Source organism: Patagioenas fasciata, chromosome 2 (genome assembly GCF_037038585.1).
Source record: "Patagioenas fasciata isolate bPatFas1 chromosome 2, bPatFas1.hap1, whole genome shotgun sequence".
Taxonomy (NCBI): Eukaryota; Metazoa; Chordata; class Aves; order Columbiformes; family Columbidae; genus Patagioenas; species Patagioenas fasciata.
In genome coordinates, this window is record NC_092521.1 from 160,403,196 (window position 1) to 160,427,956 (window position 24,761).

Genomic DNA, 24,761 nt, shown 5'->3' on the forward strand with positions numbered 1-24,761 from the left:
TTCATACTTTCTTTAGCACTTCAGTTGGAACAGCATATTATTCAAATAGACACTTGATAAATTCAAGACGATTAACTTTTGCACATGAAGTATGTACATGTCCAACAATCTATGAGAACACACAACAGGTATTCAGCATCACAGAATATTCAGGATGGAAATATTGTGATCCTGTCATCCCACTGCCTGTGAACAAAGGCCACAGATTTCACAGTAGCTCAGTTAAAACAGATCTTCTAAAGGCTTCAACAGTAATTTTAAAGCTCCATGTCACAGTGATTCCAGCATCTCACAGCAGGTTTTGGATGTTCAATGGCCTATGCTCCAGCACGTTCAAGACAGAACTGTTCTCATTCAGCATCCAGTTTCACAGAATCCCAGAATGTCAGGGATTGGAAGGGACCTGGAAAGCTCATCCAGTGCAATCCCCCTGCCGGAGCAGGAACACCCAGCTGAGGTTCCACAGGAAGGTGTCCAGGCGGGTTTGAATGTCTGCAGAGAAGGAGACTCCACAACCTTCCTGGGCAGCCTGGGCCAGGTTCTGGTACCCTCACTGAGAAGTTTCTTCTCAAATTTAAGCGGAACTTCGTGTGTTCCAGTTTGTACCCATTGCCCCTTGTCCTATCATTGGTTGTCACTGAGAAGAGCCTGGCTCCATCCTCATGACACTCACCCTTTACATAATTTGCAAACATTAATGAGGTCACCTCTCAGTCTCCTCTTCTCCAAGCTAAAGAGCCCCAGCTCCCTCAGCCTTTCCTCATAAGGGAGATGCTCCACTCCTCTCAGCATCTTTGTTGTTCCAATTGTCCTGATAGCTTTGGATGCAAAAATAAGGAATTCCTAACATATCTCCTGTGCATAAATTTCTACATAAAGTAAATGCAATTTTGTACTGAGCTTTGCACACAGACACATACACGTACAGAAACCTTAACACGTCTAGATTTCATCATAATCTCCTGGTGGTTACATACAAACACAATTCTTTGCTCCTGCATCTCGCCTGGAACTTGGTAGCATCCCCCCACATTTGGGTGTTTCCAGTACTCTGATGGACAGTCTCTAAGGTTTTAAATTACACCTGCAAAAACTCTCTATCATCATCTAGACTACTAATAAAGGTACCACACATTGTTACACAAACAATTATTCCTTGGGAAATGACATAGAACCCCACTTGTTGATACTTTTTAAGGGTGACATACTTTGAGAACTCTCAGTGAAAGAATTTTTAATTCAACTTAGGTGTTCCCTGTTCATCCAATCTAATGCAGCATTTTAAGCAAGATGTCAAATGCCTAGATGAAATTTGCTATTAAAATGGTCTACTCATATCTTTTTTGAACAGGTAAGACTCTCGTTGAGATGATGCTTATTTAACAAGAGCCGTGGTACCTGGTAATCACATTTCTTCATTTCTAAACCTGACGATTCAGCTCCAGGCTCTCTCTGTAACTTATCAATCAGTGATTTAAGCCATTCATCTTGGCAACAGCTACTTTGCACCTTCTTGTAATTGACAGGAAACTTCCCTCTTGCCAGGAAAATCACAGAAGTTTAATAGTTCCATCACTCCTGTGATTTCCAAGTGAAAGTTGAGGAAAAGTTAAAGGATTCAACAAACCTGATAAGCTTCAGTGGGTTATTTGCACTGTATAGTTTTTGGAAAGGTGCTACGAACGAGAAGTTTAGCTAAGTCATGGCAACGTCTTAGTCTCTGAGCTGGTAGGAATGGGATTTATCTTTTTTTAAAAAATCAAAACACTTGGCAGATGATTATTTATCTATTTTTTTTAATCAGGAAGCTCTTGACAAGGTTAAGCACATTTTACCAAAGAGAATATGGTCATGCCACACAAAGCATCAGGAAGGAGCTTGGACAAAGCTCAGTTCTCCTGGAGGTTAGTTACCTGCTGGAGTGGGTGAAGGAGCTGCTGAAGTTTGTTTTCTCCTCCTTGACCCATGTCTCTTTATTATGATTTATAGAACTAGAATTAACACACATTCTCTTGACTCCACTTTTCTGGCTAGAAAAGGACTAAAGACTAAGTAAGTCCTAGTACTAAGGACTAAGTTTTGAAGACAAAGAATTAACCATAGACATTAAATAATGAAATTTAGAAACAAGACACCTGTAAGAATTTTTTTTTTTAAAATCTCTGAACTACAATTAAAAAAAAATCAAGAGAAGTAAATCTGGCTATTTTATTCCTTTCAAAGAGCTTGAGACTTCTAATACGAGAAAAACCTGTTTGAATCACTGAAAGGATGAATATTTCAGAGACCAGTGGGACAAGAGGAGCTGGGAAAGAATCCAGGGATGCATCCCTGCGGCTGTATCCTCCCTGTCCTGCTGTCACCTGCTGCTGTCCCCTCTCCTGAGCCACCTCCAGCCCCCTGCGGACACCGACCCTCACAACAACCTCAGGTCTCGCTCCACTACCACAGGACATTCTCCCAATGCTTTATACTCCAGACCACTGTTGTGATCAACTCAAGAGGAGGAGCTGCATTTAGCGACTTTTCCCACAATAATTGAGCTTTTGTTGCATTAATATTCTCGAGATGCACAAAAGCAAAATGTGATTTTGGAGTTTATACACCCATAATGATAAATTATTAAGAAACTGCTCAGTAATTAGCATATAAAATTGACTAAAGGAAGGCAGCCTGGTGTAGTGCAGACTTATTAGTGAAATCAGGTAAAGCATGTAAATCTTATTATAGACAACTTATTCATACTTTCCTAAGAATTAATTAATTTTATTAAATGACTAGTTTGGATATTATGTCACAGACAGCTCTTACATTGTTTTACTGCCTTATTTTCCAAAGCAAAAAAAAAAAATCACAAAGCTCTAAATACATTTTAACACTCAATTGTTTTGACCACAAGGCATCATTTCTTGGATAAATCTATTGAAAAGCATCTTTATAAGATTTAATTTCACTTGTCAACACAGACAGCTCTTGAAACCAAAAGCCAACCCATCTGATCCTAAACAGCACCCATTACACAGCCCATGGGTATGGCTGCAACTTCTACTGTCAGGGTCTTCTCAACTACTTCAGTTACACATTCCTGTGCTTTAACAAGAGAGAATTAAGAACTATGAAATGAAATAATAAATCAATGGTACACAAACAACACATCTCCAGTTGGAAACTGTTAGAAAAACATTACTTCAAACTGTTTTAATTCAAGTTCTTACCCACCACAGCACTCAAACTATGGCAGTGAAAAATGATGCAGAATCACTTTGTGTTTGTTTAGGTATATTAGGTATATACACCTTATTTAGGTATAAAAAAAGTCCTGGTTTTGTTTTAACAAGAAACAAATTTAAAGCAATTACTAAGCTAAGTTACTTTGATATGAACACCACAGCCTGAAATCCTGTAGCCTGAAACACCATCAATCTTTGCAGACAAACATTTCAAATATCTCAAGGTGTATCACAATCAACATTGTGCTTTCCAACAAATCCTCATCCATCATAACTTACAAATGTGAACATTATTCATCCTGCTAACAAAAATCTGAAAAATTACGTTCTGATTTCGGGACAACATCTACTTATTTGCATAACTATTTGAACGCCAACTTTTATGTTTAACATTGATTGTCAGGCACCGAACAAGCAGGTCTGATTTTGATGGAGCGTGGAGGTCCTGAGCTGCTGCTGTCCCGCCCTGAGCAGATGGGTTATCGGCTGGGAATACAAACTGGTGTGTTCCACTTCAGTGGAAAACTGAAGTAAAACAACCCCATATTCATCCTACTGGATTATTTCTGTCTTCCTGAATTCAGGATGATACACAGTTTAGAGCTGATCCTGCATTTAGATGATTCAACAGTCTGAAGAAAACACCTTTTTTTTGTGCAACCTGTGGAATTTAATTAGCTCAAAATGTTGTTCAAGGCATTATCTTAAAGACTTCACTAGTTTCTGATTTTTTTTAATTCCAAATACACCTGCTAGGGAAACACATAAAATTAATTCTGCATATATTAATTATACCACTTCATTAGCTTGATACCCTTAATTTTTCCAACTTCTTAGAATAATTTGGCAGTCATTACTTTCAGTGCTAAAATTCAGTATTTCTAGCATCCACAACATCCTGTAATACCTGAAGTAACACCTGAAGTACTGCATTACATATTGTAAACCGGGCACAAAACCAGATGCTAATCTATAATGTTTTCAACACTATTTTAGTTTCCCAAAATATATCTAACTTTATTTCCAACACTATACTGTACATCAGGATGCATATAAACCTTAGTGATTTCATATTGCCTATTTCTGAAGACTTTTTAACAAGTTAAACAAAAGTTCCACTGAACAAAAGTTCTTTTTGCATGATTTAATATATAACTAAATCAAATGATCTGGTATTTGTACATTTTATCTACTGATCTTGTTTACTTTTTAAGTTAAATTACATTAGGCTGAAATTGCTACATGCTCAGAAACAAGGGGTTTGTTTGTTTGGTAGTTTTTAGTTAATGTCTAATTTCAAGAACCGAGATGATATTATTTTAAAGGAAGCATTTAATTTTTGGACTACCAACCTCAATGGCTACTAAAACTTCTATGTGTAGCATGAAATTATGGATGTCTCTCCTACAAATCACCATATGAAGAACCTTGAAGCAATAGCAGAAAGAGGCTGGGAAAACCACTGCCAAAGTAAGGTAAGAAAAACCATAGATCTGAGAGAAAAAAATATATATAAATGCTCAGTGTGTGACCATTAGTAGGATGCACAACAATTTTTAATCCTGAAGAAAATATTTCTGCTTGGCAATGTTTAAGATGGTCAAGATTTACAAAATTCTAGTTTGCTCAGAAAATACTTTATCCATCATTTGAATCAACAAAGATGGATGGACCTACAGCAAGTCTCTCCAAAAATACCAGTCCTTGGTGACAGGTGCTAATCGTCCTCCACCACCCCATCTCCAAAAGTGCCCCAGGGATGGCCAGAGGGGACCCTGTCAGTGACCTGTCCCAGGGTCAAGCCCTTAAGAGCCAGTGCCACAACTCAAATGCCTTCTTATTATTGGTGGTAAGCTGTTTGTTCTTTTTTTTTCCTTATATAATCTATATAATTTCTGGTTTACACTTTAAGGCTCAAGCAATGCCGTACTAAAAGCATAACTGTATGTTAGAGACAGACGCATTTAAATCTATGTTAAATCCTCCTGTCCATAACGTTTGGATATTGTGAGTACCAGAGATTAACGGCATTTCTGAAAAAGTATTTCAGCGTGTTCATTTTAGAACTGAGGTAGTATCCAAAAGAAGCCAAGAGCATCAGACAGGTCTTCATATGCTACCAATGACAGCTGCTTGCTCACTTTCAAAGAATACATCATAGTAAATAGTCCTTAGTCTTATATTTTTATCATCATAATGAAGACTGTGAGTCTATCTTTCCCAAAGTATCACGTCTCATTAGGAATTTGATCTGAATGCAGTATTCCTCTGTTACCTACTGATTTTGCAGGATGTCAAAGGCTGGTCGGGGAGGCAGGACACGGCCAGGCAGGCTGCGCTGCCTCTGGAGACCGGCGGGTTCCACCCAGCATCGCTTGACTTCCCAGTTAATGGGAGGACACTCACGTTTCCTCCACGGGAGATCTCCCTCCTACCACACTGTGCTCCACTGGAACCTCCTCCTATCATGAATTGCTAAACTGATATATCACAATCCTCCCAAACGTCACAGCTCCGAGCAAACAACTTCATTCGCATCTTCTCTTTCAGTTGACCCAGTCAGACGTTCACCAGAGGATGAAAACCCCTTTCCGGATCCACTCAGGTGTAAAGGATTGACAATACACAAAATAACTTCCAAGGGATTTCAAACGACTGGTTACTTCACAGATTCAGGCGTACAGATCTACTGCACAGCACGCCCCGAGATCAACCTGAGATCAGGGGTTTTCTGGGCATGTTTCCATTCGGCTCTGCAGAACAAAGATTATATTCTGACACATTCTCAGCTTCAAAAACAAAAAACTGGTTTAGGCTGAGAAGGCCTATGTTGTATGGAAAGGATTCAGGCAGCACAGAGCTCATACTGATCTTGGTTATCTCCTTTTTCTGCTTCCTCAAGCACCACGCTGGGAAGATGCGGATCTTGTGCTGAATGGAAAATGCAACAATCAACCAATATTTCATGACCATTCATGCTTTTGATTGAGAGTTTGTCTACAACTGCTCTAAAACGTACTACATAATTCAACAACTAAACTAAAATAAAATAAAAATCAGATTTTTTCTGCAGCTGAGCTATTACCAGGGACTAAAGCATGAATATCATAAAAGGACCATTCCCTCTGCAGACTTTTCTTTAGACCTGCAGACCTACACTGCCCTCAAATTTCTCCTTTACACACATTCTGTAATTAAATCTACGCTTTTACAATCTCAATGAAAATAACATTAAAACAGCCTGTATGGCCACAGCAGTGTGATAATCTCTAGTTAAGCTTCACTGCAAAACAAAGAGCCTTGAGACAAGCAGCAGGTCATCCATGAGCAGAAAGCAAGAGATCTCTTGCAGAAAGCAAATGTCTTTGACACCAAAACTCTCAGAGGTTACACAGAGAGGAGGAAGTTACAATGGAGATAACAGAGCACTGGGAGATGGAAATCAAACAGCCAGGAGTGAGACCGGAGCAAGCACCCATTTCAATTATAGGAGACATATGGGAAACAAAAGTTTCCTTCCTTATTTTATTTTTTTCCCTGAAGCCAACGGACATGTACACTCAGTGCATCGGTCAGTTTGGGATTAGGAGAGGCAGTGGCAGTCCAGACAAAGCTGCTAAAAAAGGGTCTATGCAAAAAAAGTGTAAACTTCCCTCACTTCCCAACATCACCTCCCGTGGGTGACCCAACCTGCTCTGCAACAGCAGCACGGCAGGTGCTTTCTAAAAAATATCAAATTCTATTTATTCTTCCCTCCCACCAATAAATGCACACACATTTATTTATCCTCACCGTCTCCTGACACCTGAAACATCTTTCCTGGCAGCAACACTTTCTACCCATTATCAACAGGCACAGAGGCTGGGACAGAATGTATTTAATTTCATCCTCAGCTGTTGCACCTGATCTCTTCCTCATCCTGTCCCTCCCTCCTGCTTTTCTTCCACATTTGACTTTCTATTATCTGCCTTTAGAAGCACTTAACTCTCCATCTCGGTATGCAAGATGAGATGAGAAGGATGTCCTGTCACTGCAATGGCATCTCCAGCTCACACGCTGCTCCACAGCTGGACATCATGGACCATTCTGGAGCTGCTCCTTCTCTTCCTCCAGCCCCAAGGATGGAGCGGGACTCCCCAGGTCTTCTCCCACAGCTTCTGCAGCAGCTGAAAATGTTTGTACAGGTAGGAAGACCACAGAGGTCACCACGCCAGCCCTGTGCACTGTATCACATGGAGAACTGCCCTGCTGATCCTGCAAGAGCACTCGTGTTCCCGGAACTTGTCATACTGACACGACTTTGAACTAAAGATAAATCAGCAATTTTTAACATAGCCAGTGCAGATGGCTGTATTTACCCCAACTGAGCACTAGGTAGCACTGTCACTCTAAGAAAGCAATGAGAAGTGCATCAACAAAGCAACTGGGTTTCCCTTTTACAACCAGAAACTACGTTATTCATATTTGTAAAACTATTCAAAATACACTTACAATCCCAATGTGCTCATCACCTCTGATATACAACCCTGGAGTTTTCTGAGTATTTCTCCAGCCCCATTTGTTTTTAACATCAGAATTTATGCTCTTAAATCCTCACAAAGCAATACTTAGATTTTGCACTCATGTTTTATGTTTGCAACCATGCAAGAAGATATGATGGAAGATGACAGAACATGTCCACAGAACAATCACTCAGTACTCACATTATCTAGAGATACGGTAAATGATCCCCCTCTACCTGCCACCATCCCAAAAAGAAAATAGTAATCGGAAGGTGGCAATAAGTAGCTGAATACAAACCTCTTTAGACAATATAAACATTAAACCTGGATTCAAGAGCACCAAAAAATGTGCCGAGTTTTTCCATGACCTTTGCAACTTATTAGTAATCTACTTCAGCAAGTGGTTCTGGATGGATGTGCACTGAATGTCACTGCTCTGGCACAGTCCCCAAGAGGCTCCATGTTGGTGGTGTGCTCAGAAATCTTCTGTACTTACCAACACTTTGGAATGCATAATTGTATTTATAGTACGTAATTATTTTAGATTGAGCCCTCAGATTTTACTGCAGGTACACTGTGTATATCTGAAAGCTTATCCTCCCCAGAAAGAGTCTTACAGCAAACCGTATGCTGAAAAGAAGAACTTTTCCTGCTAATTTAATCATGTTTGAGTTGTAAAATGCAGCTATGACTAAGGGGCTGCTCCTGAAGCCCCAAAGATTTTCTTCTATCCCGTATCTGGAGAATCTTAATGGTATTTTTTTTCTCCTGGTAATAACAGAGCAGCTTTAATGAAGCGAGGATGAGAATTGAAGTTTTCAGTGACTAGGCATCAGAGGGTATTTCAAAGCTCATATATGAAAAAACATAATTTTCTCCATATCTGGGTAGAGAAGGGGAAAAACAGTGAATTTCCAGCTTCAACCATAGAAGTCTCCTCCATCTTCCTATGCATGCCCAGCTATTCCCAAACCCCGACTTACAGAACCAGCACCTCAATGTGAGCTGATGGCAAAGCTGAGAGCACTGAACGTCCTAAACTGAGGGAAGTTTTCAACTTCCCTTCCCCAGGTTTGTGCAAGGTACTTGTACCTCAATCATAATACTAACACAAAAAAGCTAAAAATAAAAATCCAACCCTTCCGTACACAGAAAAACAAAGTAATCTCTTCCTCCCCATTGATAAATTACAGACTTTTTCCGTAAATACGTTAAAACTTTGTTACGCCAGCAAAAATCCTTGTCCTGAGAAAATGCATTAGCACACTGCAACAGAATCAGGAGACAAATTATGTATTTGAAAACAGGATCAGTTGCTTTATGGATGCACCAGGACGGAAGGTGCAGATGAAGCAGAGGTCCTGCACCAGGTGGGACAGCAGAGGTCCTGCACCAGGTGGGACAGCAGAGGTCCTGCACCAGGTGGGACAGCAGAGGTCCTGCACCAGGTGGGACAGCAGAGGTCCTGCACCAGGTGGGACAGCAGAGGTCATGATCTGCTGTTGTAGTCAAAGAGCAGAGAGCTCACGGGGCAGTCTCTCTTTCCCCCTGCTCACTCCCACATTCACATCTTGGCTGCAGCAAATATTGATACACAGGCAATACTCAGATTTCCGAGTTCTGTTTGCACATCACGTGGACGAAAGATGCTTGTTTACCATGCCCTACAGTCTAGGAAACTAAGTTAATCTAGGGATTTGGGTGTTGGATAATTGGTACGTGTCATTTCAAGACACTATCCAGGCAGGAAGGTAACTCCTTAAGTTCTGATTCAGATTAGAAATTTATTTTACAATTGCAAAAAGTCAGCATAAGTTTGACTGACCCTCTCCCAGGATAAATAAAATTCAAGAAAACAAAGTCTCAGAGTTCAGCTCATTAGGGCAAGTTTTGTTTAATATAGTCAACGGCTAAACACAGGATATATTACATCTTAAAGATGGAGTCAGCTACAACTGACTCACCTTTCTCCCCTCTCATTATTTCTTGAACTCCACCTGAACCAGCTAAAAACCTGGGCACCTTGCTTAATTTCAAAAAAGCAGCTAGAATTCCTCACTGCGCAGTTTTCTCACAACAGCCATCTCCCCGAATCCCTCTTATTTCAGTTCACCAAGCTGCCACACTTCACCTTAGAAGACCAGAGCTCTGCACCACCCGAGATCTCTTTTCCCTGCTCATGGCCATGTCCTATCCTTGCGTCTCCATTATTGTTCCCACACGTGAAAGCCCCAAAGCCCACCCAGCAAGGAGCCCTTCCATTCACTACTCATACTCTCCAGCAGTTCACTTCTATACTCCGCCTTGTAAATCACTTACATGAAACACATTTTAAAGGAACAATGAGGAAATAACCGAGTATCCCTCGAGTATCGGAGCCTCCTGACCATTTCCAGTTGCATTTTGTACAGCACTGAGTACACACACTAGTAAAAATATTAATTTATAGCCGCAAGAAAATTCACTTGGGCGCTTTGGGGTTTTGACCTGTTTCAAAACCTAGCACCATCTGTATAGAAGTGATTACTGCAAACAGGGACAACATGGATTTTCAAACATTTTGTTTCCCGTTCTTGCCTCACCAGGCACTTAAAAGTTGCTGCTATCTCTTCCTCCTTTGCTGTGTTACCACTGCTGGGGCACATCATGGTACCAATAAAAACAAAGTATTGCTTATGATGGTCCCAGTCTCACATTCTTCCTACAAAAGGATCCCTTCTCTCCTGCATATCTCACTAGCTACACTTTTGAAATATCATTCCGTCTCAAAGAAGCCAGGAATTTTCTAGCTTTCTACAAGTCAGACTTGAATTCAGGTGCACAATTAGGACAAAAGCTTTCTGCATCGTTAGCGAAATTCAAGCATCTCTTTCAAGTACAGCTTCTAGATATCTGATAAGGGGAAAACAGATGATTTAGAAACCACAATTTCCAAAGCTATAGTTGATGCTGCTGCAAGAATACAAGTTCTGCAGGATGCGGGGATGTCTCAGATCCCACTGGAAAATGAGTTATCTGTTTGTTTCCTCTAAGCATACCCTTCTATGTTGGTCTGTGACACTGAATTGAGACACCAGAGTTTGGAGTCTAAAATGGGGCAGTAAGTACCAAATAAATCTTTTTAGCGTATTCTCAATAACTTCTCTCAATTGTGAATATTTCCTAGCAGGCTTTCTATTAATCTCCTAATATTCTCATGCAAGATTTAGCACGTATATGATGAATAAATGTGCTTTTGAACTGTATGAATAATTTCCTAAAGTACTATAGAATATGAAGGGACAAAGTATTTTGCAAAAGTATTTTTACTTTCACAAACAAATTAAACCTATCTGAATTGACAAGGTAAATAAATCAGCATTATTCAATTTACTAAACTGGGAAGGAGTGAGGCAGAGTGTACATCTTTAGGAGAGCTGTGTGATCCCTCTCATAATAAAGCCTCACAGAATAGCTCCAGTTCATGCATTGCATTTGTCTGAAAATGCTGATCCTGCCAAAGGGAGCAGCCAACACTGAAAAGAAAATATAAAGGAAAAACTCTCCTCATCTGTATATTTCATTATTTATTGGCTGATACTTTCAAATGTAGTAACAATAAGTCAGACAGGGCTTCCTAAGCCCTTCGGTGCTTTGAAAACCACCTGTTTTCCTCAAGTCAGCTTAACTGATCCATCAGTTCTAGGAGGCAGTTTATGAACAGAAGCTTTACTGAGTGTGTGTCATAACCTTGCTCACAGGCCTCTCCTAAAGAGAACCTACTAAAAAATTAAAAGAATAAGAGAATCCTTCAAAGGAGACTGTGTTTTCAGCTGAAAAAGTAGATGGTGCTACACAGTACAAAATCTCCACTGAGCAGTGGTCATGAAGTGCTCTTACCCCAGAGCTCCAACGACAGAAAAAGGTAAACATCAAAAAAAAGAGGGTAGGTGCAAGTCAACAATAAAAATAAGGACAGCAATTTGCTTTGACATTATTATTTGGCTTTAACAACCTCACAGAATTGGCAGGCTTGTATTGTCTAAGAAAATAACAGAGATGGCACAGGAATTCTGAAATGAAGGAGTCTCTTTTGCAGCAGGAACATGGTGGTTAGCAAAATCCCACCGTACCTCCCGTGCCGCAATATCATCACATGCTTGTCTTTGCTACCAGGTGTAGCTTGTGTGGGTGGGGGTGCCTTCAAACATAAATTACCAATAAACACACATTGTATTTAGTGTCAGGGAATTAATTGAGCTTTCCAGAATGAAAGCCTTTTGGCACAAAAATGATAAACGGAGGTTGACCTACCTGAATGGGTCCCACTGACATCAGCAGGTTTTTCAGTTGGACATCAGTGGTTGATGAAGAAAGCCCTTCAACTGACACAACACAGGGCTGAGGTTTGCACTCCACCACTCGCAGGTTCTGTTTATTTGGCATCAAGCGTCCTCGGCCCATCTGGCCTGCTACTCCTCTGCCTCTGCCGTGCATAATGACCTGCCAACAACAAAAGTAACAGTATTTTGATTTACTTACCTAGGGCTTCTGCCCGCTGCATTTGACAGATGATACAGAAGTTGGCGATTTACTTGAAGGCTTGATTAAAGTACGCGTTGATTTAAAACAGCTTGTTGCTGTTTGCTGACTTGAAAGGCCACATTGACATACTCATCCATTGCTTATATAAACCTTTTTTAGGAGGATAGCAAGTTATATATTGGGTTTTATTTGAGGATAAAAGCCTCAGCTTTAGCATAGATCAACCAAGCAATGGAGAGTTTCAGCCCAAAATATATAACCTTGTTTTCCACACTGCTCACATTAGCAGCATGTGTTCTGCTCCTATATTTTGAGTCTGGCCAAAATCCAACCAGTGATCCCCTCTCCTTTTTCTCTTCTCAACCCACAGGTAAATTTAATGTACCCACAGGACCAGCAAACTGCTTCAAGTGCCTACAGTGCCTACTGCTACCAACTCTTGGGCTATTATCAGGATGGAATACTTGCATACAGTGAATAACTTTAAAACATTTTTTTTTCAGTTTCTTTCCTCCAAATCCTGTAGGATCTGGCACCACAGTATCCTTGGGAGCAGGATCAGAGCAGATTTAATTCTTGTAAATTAAAAACTGAACAGTTGGAGAGAGGAAAATAACAATGAAACAGTGACAAACATTAAACAGAGTTAACACTCAACATCTAGTTAACGCTTAACACGGTTTCTCGGTTCCTACTTGGAAACCCTGTGGAGGGTAACGACTTTTCACTTCCCTCTACATCAGCAAGGGAACTTTATCCTTACAGGAAGCAGGAAGATTATGGTCAACAGTTCAAAATCAAAGTATAACTTAAAAGCCAAAACACCAGCTATTTTCAGGGATCGTGCCATTTCCAAACACAGAGAAGGCACAGAGCAGTGCCACTCAAATCCCCTCCCTTGTTCCTCCCAGTGCATCACCAGTGCAAAAACCCAGTTACAAGATCACCGACTATTTTGAGCAACACCAACTTTGAGGATCAACCAAAGAGAATCCTGAAACAGCTGGTTTGCGCTTCTACCTATGCAGGAAAGAGCCAGAATAACAGCTTAAGCACAACTTCAGAACAACTCTTGTTTTTCAAGCCAGAAAGCACGTCGGACACCACCTCCTACAGCAGCTATCTCAGGACACACACATTTCTCCCCCAAGGAGTAACTGTGCTGGCCAGCAAGTCAGCAGATGAAACAACCTGCAGGCATCTCCAGTCTGTGCTGGGTACAAACAGGCCTCCCTAGATTAAAAGATTTATATGCAATTATGCATCTCCTGGGTCATGCAGCCCTGCGCTAGCAATTGACAAACAGAATGCTAATTATTAATAGAGCAACACAGCCAGACAGTCAAACTTCTAGCAGCAATATGCATCTAAAAAAAATCACCTTTTTAGGCTGATGGAATCCCTGGATGTTTTTGACCCCTTGAGGAGCTGGTGAATGGATCTGTGCCTGCTGCTGCTGCTGTTGGTGCTGCTGCTGTTGCATTCCCTTTGTCAATGTGACCTTCCGCACTGGCTGCTGTTTCGGCTCCGGGGGCTGTTGAGGCCGCTGGGGTTGGCCCTCTGGGTGAAAAAAGCCATCATCCTCTCCCCCCTGCTGAGATCAACAACACAACAGGCAGCTCAGTGTCCAGGCACTGCAAACCCTGCTCCTGAGCAACCTCCTGCCACATCCAGCTCACCCGGCCCACAGAGAACCTGCCTGCTAAAGCACACAGGGATAAGCCTGGCAGCCTACAATAAATCCACAGTTTGCTTCATTTCGACTTTATCAGAATGACAATGCTCAATAATGTCTTTTCAGATACAAAGCAGCAAGGTGTTTTCACTTCTCTTTCCAGATCATTCTTCTTTCCAGGGTTATATGTGAACTATGGTGGAGTTACAAGAGACATATACATTGGAGGAGGAGGAGCAAAGAACTGCAAAGGCTGGAAGAACCAGGCATGAACTTTGCTCATCTTTAAAACTTCAACCTCCCCTTAGTTAAAAACTGATCTTTATTTCAAAGTGCATACTTATTCTGCCAGCTTCTATACCAGCAGCCTTTGAAGCAGTTTTCTTCCTCAAACACTGTCTGTACTTGCAATAGTTCTTCTCCAAGGTTTGTTTGTTTGTTTCATTGCTCTTATTTATAATCACAAGCACAGCAAAACACCACCTCAGTCCCTCTCTCATCCAACATAGCTCTTTCCACTACACGTCTCAGTGCAATGAAGTACAGTAAAAGCATAAACTGAAAGCACTGAATTCCCTTACGCTGCCTCTACCCAAACAGTTCAGCCTTTTCTACAAAGACAAGCGATCCTTGAATTTCTGTCCCGCTATCCAGATGAGATGAATCACTGAAATACAACAGAAAGGAGAACCTGACAAAGATCGGGTACTTTTGCATCTATAAAGCACATCATATTACTGCATGGTTTCAACAGCAGTATGTATAACTTAACTGGACTCCAACTTTAGAACTCAGATAATAGTGAACATTATATCTGCACATGGGAGGTTTCGTCAAAACCCCTAACCCACCTCAGGTAACCCTGCAAAACCTCTCAAATACAAGGCACACCTGAAGGGGGGGGCAATAAAATGAAAGCACCTTTATTTACACAGGGTTTTTTTTTCCTTTCCTTATATATCCAGAAGCCAAAACTCCTTTTGCACCTGGAACGTGTCACCAGCCAGAGGGCTTCACACCAATTGGCGTGTTTTTTGTGGACAAGAAGACAAAATACAGGGCTGCAGAAGGAACAGGTTTATGGTCTAAGAGTGAGTATATTTTGCTAGAGAGTATAAATCACTATGTCTCTACCATGATTACACAAAAACGAAAGAAACACCTACTGAGGACTGGTTACCAAGTCTCTTCACCATCATTTGAAGATATACAGCCTGGTACAGATGATATCTAGGATAGTCTCATGTTTGCAAATTCACTAGTGCAGAATTCACGTCTCTAGATCACGTTCTCTGTGTTATCAAATACATACAGACAACGGTTTCTCAATACCTCAGCTACTTCAATCCCAGGCAACTGAAATCCCAAACAAACCAGCTTCATCACCCCCCATGTACCATCTTCAAAAGCCCAATCTGTCACTGGGAAAATAATCTTGAAGCTCTTCCCACTTAAGGGCTTTCGTCCACAGTGTGTAAAGCAAGAAAGCAACAGAAAACTGCATCTGTTTTTTCCACTTCTAATCAAATACACATTTTTCTCTGCTAAACGGAACAGTTCCATGGCTTCACAGACAATGTTATATATAAACCTTTGAGAGTAGTAACAACTGAGAAATTATAGAGCTTTCCGTTCTGAGTCTCTCTCTTCAATTGCTGCTCAAAGACATAAAAGCAGCAGCTCTCCTCCTCTCCTGAAAAGCTCAAACAAAACTTTACCAGGAAACCAGCATTTAAATCCTCCTCATTTTAGTCTTATTTCTAATACCAGCATCACGATAGGCCCTACACTCTGATCAGATACTTTTTCTTATTCAACGCTACAGCAGCTGGAAAATGATGAAGCTAGGAACAAAAAAATCCTAGCAGGAATTTTAACGCAATAATTGGGAGTTCAAATCTAATCTCTGCTAACTGCCTGCTGTGAAAAACAACCGCAAATACTTGCAACCATTTATTTCCGAATCACAATGCAATCCCAGCACATAGGAAGAGCATCTGAGAGTGAAGCCCTCAGGTACAAAACACATTGAACATACTCATTACTGAAACTTCAAAAGCAAATTTGTCATGAAAGGCTAGGATGGCCAACAACCACCCAGTATTTAACTACCAAGTCTAATTAGCACCAAATAAAACTGTATACACTAAACATCCAACTATAACAGAGTCGAAGGGATAAGGACACAACATGGGCTCACATTCCTGAACAATGGAGAGTTGTTCCCTGCTGAGGTCTCAAATGGCACCTTTGGGTTTCAATGCCAGCGTGATGCTTCCACAGAACTCTGAAAGGTAGAAACATCTCCAGACTTTTTAATGAATTAATACATTTCAAAACCTATACAAAACAATAAAGAACATCTATAGGGTAAGGGAAGGGGATGGAGCAAGGTCTGCTTGTTCCTGCACCAAGAAGGAATAACAGGCAACTGGATCAAACCCCTTCTCTGTTCTACTGCTCTGAACATCTGCTACTTTTTGAGAGGACTTGAGAGGGGAAGCAGAGATGGACCTGCAGTATCACTTCTCAAGAGAGGTCTGTGAGTGAGGAACTCAGTGCCCAAGGACTAACACCAAGTCAGCAATACATTGCTTCACCTTGCAGACAGCCCTGGCTTCTACTAAGAACAAAATCTAGTGGTTTCCTTAAGAAAATGAAAATCAAAAGTGACTCCTAGGTCACTTACAACACTAACAAGCAAAACAGCAAAGCCTCAGAGAACAAATTTTAGCAGCAATTCCTTTTTCACTGGTCAAAAAACAGGGCTGTGCAAGGACAAGCACTGTCCAAGCCAAAATGAACCACCAACGTAGCAGTATTTAGTGGCAAATTAGACCTGCCATCAACATCATCCTTTAAACTTCTATGCAAGACAATTAGTAGCTTCATCAGGCATCTTGATGAACAATGAAGTCAAGCAAAACACCCACAAAAAGCTTTTAAAGTGTGGACTTAAAGCTATAAAATCTCAGAACATTCCTTAGAGGTCTCATGCTTATATGAGAACATTAACATCTTGGATGAAAAGATTGTACAGATGACTATACATACGTTGACTCCTGATTTTCACTCCTGAGGTATACAGTAAGCTGGCACCCAGAAGGTAAATCAAAACCACAAAGCCACAGGCAAGCAGGTCAGTGAACCCAAAATGACGTCTAAATCCTGTAAGCTAAATTACTAGCATCTCTTCTACTTAAAATGTCTCGGTTCTAGCTCATTTGAAATTAACTTTTGCTTTTTCTAAAGACAATTTCCATATTGCTATTTTTTGTCAGCTTACACCACCGCCCTTCGCAAATGTATGTGGCAACAGACGGAGATATTAAAACTTTACTACTTCTCTTGTCAAAACGCATTTTTACCTGACCTTTTCTATAGCATTTTGGGATGTACAAAGCAACACTACATTTTTCAGACATGGATCTATTCATCATCATGGCCTGCCTCCTACAATTTAATGCACAAAGTACTGAAACCAGGCAGAAAACTTCTCAGTCCACCACTGAGGCCTGAGACTGGTTGATACAAGCTCTGATTTTATACTGCAAATGTCCTCTACAGAAAAGTGAATTTCCACTCTTTGTCTGCAAACAAATAATCACAGAATCACAGAATGTCAGGGATTGGAAGGGACCTCAAGAGATTATCCAGTCCAATTTCCCTGCCAGAGCAGGAACACCCAGATGAGGTTACACAGGAAGGTGTCCAGGCGGGTTTGAATGTCTGCAGAGAACAAGACTCCCCAACCTCCCTGGGCAGCCTGGTTCAGGCTCTGTCACCTTCACTGAGAAGAAGTTTCTTCTCAAATTTAAGTGGAACCTCGTGTTCCAGTTTGAACCCATTACCCCTTGTCCTACCATTGGTTGTCACCAAGAAGAGCCTGGCTCCGTCCTCGTGACACTCACCCTTTATGTATTTGTAAACATTAATAAGGTTACCCCTCAGTCTCCTCTTCTCCAAGCTCAAGAGCCCCAGCTCCCTCAGCCTTTCCTCACACGGGAGATGCTCCACTCCCTTCAGCATCTTTGTTGCCCTGCGCTGGACTCTCTCCAGCAGTTCCCTGTCCTTCTGGAACTGAGTGGCCCTGAACTGGACACAATATTCCAGGTTTGGTCTCAACCAGGGCAGAGTAGAGGGGAAGGAGAACCTCTCTCAACCTACTGACCACCTCCCTTCTAATCCACCCTAGGTACCATTGGCCTTCCTGGCCACAAGAGCCCAGTGCTGGCTCATGGTCACCCTGCTGTCCACCAAGACCCCCAGGTCCCTTTCCCCTACACTGCTCTCTAATAGGTCGTTCCCCAACTTATACTGGAACCTGGGGTTGTTCCTGCCCAGATTCAAGACTCTACACTTGCCCTTGTTATATTTCATTAAGTTTTTCCCTGCCCAACTCTCCAGCCTGTCCAGGTCTCTGGATGGCAGCACAGCCTCTGGCGTGTCAGCCACTCCTCCCAGCTTGGTGTCATAAAGGAAGGAATAAAGGAAGAATGTTTTTCTGTTATTGTCTACTACTTAATTTCTATATTAAACATAATTCTGATTTCACGGTCTGAATTTCCAAGTTTTACAAAAGGTCTACCTTCCTCATACATAGCCAGGAAAGAGTTCTCTTGAATGAAACTTTACCATTGCTTGGTTAATTCTGGAGTAACGAAAATGCCTTTTTTTTTTTAACAGGGCAGAAGTTCTGTTCAGTGCAAAGTATAAGAACTATCTTTCAAATTTCAAGTACTTCAAGATTGTTAGCGGTGCCAAAATGACAAGTTAATTTCAAATACTGTATGTAATTAAACAAACCTCAAATGATCGAGGCAAAAGGATTTTATCTACATGGTGAATGGTTTTCAAACTTCTACTGAGAAAGAGTTTACAGTTCGATCTGAAATCTGGACTGACAAAAAAATAACTTATGCCATTCAGTGCTCATGAATTTTAGAACCTATTCCCTGATAGTTATCGAGGCTGGTTTTCAATAATGAGACTCACTACATACCTATATATATATATATATATGGAGTCAGTGTTGTGTTCTGAGAAACATAAAGACCATTCTGTCAAATATTAGATCACAAGTCCTAAAAGCAGAATTTTATGAGGGACTGCTTGAATTGAGCAAGCTGAAGCTCTCTACTCTATCATAATCACTATGACAGTTTTACAATGAAGATGAAGTTTATTTGCCACCAACATTAGCAGGACAAATTTATTTATAACAAATGCTCTAAAATGTACTGATAAAAATGCCTATTGATACTGTCAGAGCTGCTTGCAATTTGACAGATCAAATCTTATTTTCATTCTTAAACCCCATGAAGGAATGGTATCACCAACTTGCATTCTGTAGTGAGCAAATTGATTAATCCCCCTCTATAGAAATCTCAACTCTTGATTACACCTATCAGACGTTAAGCAGCATTATTCTAGAGTGACAACACTTGACAAATTCCCAAACCATTTTTCTCAGCCTTTGTGGCCCTGCTAGCTTGTATTAACCCTGATGAAAAATTAATTTTCCTTATCTTCTGCTAAACCCCAAAATCCAAATCCGCCAAACTGGCAACTCTTTCTGTAAAGGTATTATGAAAACCTCTAAAAGATTAATTGCATGTCTTCAGGTGACATTAAATTAATTTCTGTACTCGTGACAGACATTTGATACTCCGTACTGAGAGGACAGATAACATTGTCAGGGTACACAGAAGGACAGTGGTGCGGTGTCCCAGGGCAGCCTCTTATGAATTCTCCTTTCGATAAGGCCATACTTCACTGTCACCGGCGCTGTTAGGGATCTTGCAGCCCATAGACCTCACTGCACAGGTTTCTATTAACTACGACAATGCTGTGTCTATCCGCACGATCTTTATAAAGCTAATTTGAAAAAAAATATATATCAGTCAACAGTAAAGGGATGCGCATGCCAGATAAAGCTCTTAAAGGAAATAAACTCGGGTTGATTTGTGTAAAAATAACATAGAAAAGCAAGATGTTTTCAACTTTTCTGAGATGCGCTATAACTCAAATCCTCTGTAGCGTGGAGAAGGTTTAAATCTTGCAGGGAAATCTCAATCCAGAAATGTCTGGTAATTTATTTCCTTTAAGAAAGGAGATACCCCTCATTTGTTACCAGTTTAAGTCAATATTTCTAGAAATGAGTACCTCTACAGTATCACAGTAGTTAAGAGGGAAAAAACAACACCTTTGGGTTATTATATTCATCTTCAAGGACAAGTGAAATTACTATTCATCAGCTATACAGGTTTTCAGATGCAAACTTATATTTTACTGATACTGTGATGACTAAAGTAAAAAAAGACAGATATCTACACAAACTGTGATCCCCACATAACAAAGAGAGAAAAACAGTAAAAGAAAAACCATGTAGAGCAAGACAGACTATAATCTAATATTATCCAAGTATTTTCTCACTGCAGTTATCAGAATTGTATATTAAAGGCAAAAATCCTAATAATTATCTTTTTCTCTTTGACTGGTGCTCCAAATCCTTTACCATTTGGATACGGCCAGTTGACAGACAAGAAACCTCAACACTTGCCAAATATCCCACAACAGATGACACAACCAAGCCCTGTTCCCAAACTGCTGGAGATGCATTTTCGATCTGTTGAATGCCAAAGAGAAACACCTGGAGACCTTTTTTCAAAGGCCTTCTAAGACCTTTATAAGTCTTTTTTTAAATTGAGACTAGAATACACTACCCAATTAACACACAATTCATCATCAACAACCGGTTTAAGGCATACAAGTGGTATGGTTTTGACTCAGAGTATACAGAAATAAGCTACACCAGACTTCAGAAGTGGTAGAGTAACCAAAGCATTCCCTGTTCACACCAGAAAAAAGACACTTCTAGTGCTGGCCAGTAAATTATGGGTTATTTTCCCCAGCCTAAAACATCTGGATGGGGCAAACTTACCTCAAATAAGAGCACCCAGACTAAGCAATGAATAACTAAAACGGAGAAACAGTTCCCTTCCCTCGATAAAAAGACATTTCTAAACGGCTGCAGCAAGCCAGGATGTGACGACTATCTTCTCGTCTGTGCCTAATGGTGTATGAAGAGTCAGAACAGCAGAAGAAAACATCTTGTAAAAAAAAGCAGCTAATTCCATTTAATCCCATGTACTAACAGAATTCTTACCTTAAATATCTCCTTGCCTGCCTGACAGATACTAAGGCAGGAGGAGGACTGGCCAAAGAGATGTTAAGAGAATCCCGGCCATCCCTGTGCTACAGTGAAGTTTCACCGGGAGTGCCAGAAACACAGCTGATCAAAGAGAAGCGACAAGCAATACCAGTGCTGAATCACAACTACGCCTTTTTCTAATACAATAATCAATCAGTTCATTACGAACAAAATATAAATTGTGTCAAAGCTGCAGCAAAATCAAGGTTCTGGACTGGGCACGTACTTTCAGAAATACTTTGATTTTTATGTTTCTGTCTGCAAAACACATAACGTAGATGTCAACAGATATGTTTTTGAGCAAAGTTTCCTGGTTCCCTTTTTGGTTGCCTGTCTCAGGGATAATTTTTTTACACAGAGAATTTTAGTGAAGACTGGAGAGAAATCACCAAGAGAAAAGGTTCCTGTTGGAAAATTTCAGTGATTCCAAATCTCTGATGGCCCAAAGCTCCTTAAGGAGCATTTCCCAGTCAGACACCAGCTATGGCACAGAATGCCAGTACTGGATATCGGAAATCAGCACAACTGGAGCCTCCTTCGTCACATCACGTCTAGTTTTTCTAGTTTATCTTCCTTGAAGCTTAAAACTAATGGCAAGTCGGACTCCTCTGGCATTTTGCCTTAAGTTCCTTGCAGTCTTGACATGGAGAACCCACGTTACCTCCTTCCCCAACCACTCAGTGTCAGGATTCTCCCAACTCAGAGTCACTGCTGCACTAAAGGCATATTCCAAATGGTCAAACCTAAAATACCATTTAACAAAGGCATATATGACTTTGCCAAATATTACATTTAAATTGGACAAATCTTCGTGTTTCCATTCCAAGTTCAGAGACGGCACGCAATTAATTTTCACTTCCAAAATGGCTTCTCTTCATAATGTACTTCAACAGTGTTCCAGTTGCCTTTGGTCATTTCTCATCAGGAAATTGAGCTATTAGACATCAACACTGTATTCGTTGAATTTTGTACTACAACGCTTAGGATGGCAGAAAAAAATCTCCTTTGAGACTTAACAAGAGCAACAAGCAATAGCAAATGCCATACTTCTGGGGCATCCAGGAGGAAGTAAGCAATCTTCTTCAACGTACCATTTAAAAGTCTCCTAAGAAAAGGAGAGACCTGTTCTACAGTCTCCAATAGGGAATACTTTATTGCACTTCAGTTATCCACAGCAAAGTTAAATTCAATTTAGGTAGATATCTCTTCCCCCTTTTGAGGATTTTATTACAAACTCATAAAAAGTACCATCTATGTCTGGTTTGGTTGCGACCTTAAGTCCCCCTAGTTGCTAAATGTGTCCACACAGGCCCTTGCACTTCAATTTCCCAGTAACCAAACATGCCCCAAACAGCCTGCATCACCAACTCTCAGCTATTAAATACTCCATCTCGATAGGAACCATCCTCACTGCAGGTCTAGAGAAAACGACAGTGTTTATTTGCTCATTTCCAAATGTTTCATGTAAATACTATGCCTTTTGCATAACCAGAATACCACAGAACTTCCTTTTTTTTTTGTCTTTTTTTTTTTTTTTTAGGTGAAATTAAGAAATTAATGTCCATTTGTGAAATATTCCCAGAGTGAAATCTTGCAGGTTTTGGCCCGCAGAGTCCTTTTTCAACCGCATTTCCACCAGTACTGCTTCTAAGGTCTTGCCCATTTTGACATTCTCTAAGTGACAAACACTATATTTGGGCATTCGGAGATCATGGTTTCTGCAGCCCCTTCAGCCCACTGCTGACAGAAAATGCATGTTATCCATACCTCCTTCAAACAGTGAGATACGAATGACATTCTGCTTCTTAAAAAGTAGTAGTATGGTATTCAGCGAGAGCTCCTGTGTTGTTTCTCGCAGCTGGCAGCACTGCAGAGCTGGGTGAAGGGCTCTCTCAAGAACTTGTCATGCAAATGCCAAAAAATTTAGTGTTTGCAAATCCTAACATATTTAGATGAAAGGCGCTATAGAGCTTTCAAGTCAAATATTTTAATTACACTTGAACATACACACACAAGCAGAAACAAGTACAAACATTCAGCAAATTTGGATGATAAAGTTACATTATCAAACAAGAATCATCTCAATCAGTATCTTTTTCCACATTTAGAAGACCACATTTATCTCTTACATTTCTCAGTTACTCTAGATATGAATAAAGTTGTCTATCTTCCATTCCAATTCTCGCGTTCTTTTACAATCCGAGGACATTATTTTTGTGATAGGCTTTTGAAACAAAAGAACTTGCCAACCATTTCTTCAAGCTTTTCAGATGAAGTATCTCAGGTTTTCAGGAATTACGATCGCTAATAAGATATAGCTTCTAATCCAATAGGGAACACTGAGATTTTTACTTCTTTTTATATATATACGTATTTATGAAAAAAGCTCATTGTGCAGCTTTCCACAGAGACAGATTGGTGTGTTCTTGGTGCAGCATAAGAACCAGCATTTTCAGGCCTTTGGGACAGACACACATCTCTCTGAGCATGGCAGGCCATTTTCTGGCTAGAGAGAAATCACCCAACAACAATATAAGATGACCAAATGATACAGAGATTTAAAGATATTACCATTTCCCACAGAACTGCCAACTAAATGAAAAACACATTCATATTTCATACGATTTTAAGATATTTAAGGCTGTAGCTGGTACAAACCTGTTCTTCCAGGATTAAAGACACTTCCAGTACATTGGGCTTAAGGAATTCAATTGCACTTGGTATTGGAACTATTTACCGACAGACTGATCACAGAGAGACCAAAGGAAACCACCACAAACAGCCAAGGTGTCAGAAAACGTGCGCCATCAAGAGAGAGTGAAGGATGTTAGTGCTCAGAAACAGTCAAGAGATTTATAAAGAGGAAGGCAGCCACAAAGAGCAATATAAAAAACTTTCCCATGCCTCAAAGTATAATAAAATTAGCCATAGATTCAAAATTGCAGCAAGAAAATGTGTTTTGGTCACTAAGAAAACTCTCCTAAACATACAAGACACTGGAAGAGGTGGCCAAAGAAATCTCTCCTAAAAAGGTTGGTCAAATCTGTCAGGAATGCTACAGAGATCATTCCCCCTTCACGAAAGAATAAATTATTTCTATGGTCCTTTCATCCCTGTTTTCTATAATTTTACGAGCACATTCTTAAGTGATTTACTAGGGTGTTTCTTCCCGACAAACAACATTCTACAATCTCATTGAGTTTATTCTTATGCATATCTGTAGGATAGACTCCAGGTTCCTCATCAAGTCAGGAAAATCTCAGATGTTTTTCTTAGCAGAATATGTATACCAGTATGAATACTCAGCAAATACGCTGAACTCCTTTCTCTGGAAAGGCTGGCTCTGAAAACATGCCACACAAACTGTAAAGCGGACCAGATCCCTCCAAAGATGTTCGGGCCTTCATAAAAAACAACCAACCAAATGAAACCGAAACCAACCATAACAAACAATATACCCAAACCCACAATTCTAAATGTACCTATCTGCTGAACACTAAGCACTGACTCATTTCCCAGGAACATAGCATTTAAAGGAGTAATTAAAATTTAAAACTATTCACTGTAGTGCCATTCCTGCCTAAATTACAGAAGCGTTAGAAATGGATGGGCATATC

At 40.4% G+C, this 24,761-nt stretch overlaps 1 protein-coding gene across 6 annotated transcripts in view; it reads right to left on the reverse strand.

Annotated features, from left to right (window-relative positions):
- RBM33 (RNA binding motif protein 33) overlaps positions 1 to 24,761 on the reverse strand; it is a 103,996-nt gene that overhangs the window by 7,805 nt on the left and 71,430 nt on the right. For 3 of the 6 annotated variants that reach the window (XM_065830618.2, XM_065830616.2, XM_071805324.1), the window contains exons 16-17: positions 13,638 to 13,850; positions 12,026 to 12,214 (exon numbers count right to left, since the gene is read on the reverse strand). In XM_065830618.2, coding sequence (XP_065686690.1) covers positions 12,026 to 12,214; positions 13,638 to 13,850 — 402 coding nt within the window. Of the gene's footprint in view, positions 1 to 12,025; positions 12,215 to 13,637; positions 13,851 to 23,115; positions 23,651 to 24,761 lie in introns of those variants that run through there. The other 3 variants (XM_071805323.1, XM_065830619.2, XM_065830620.2) reach the window with 3 other exon arrangements.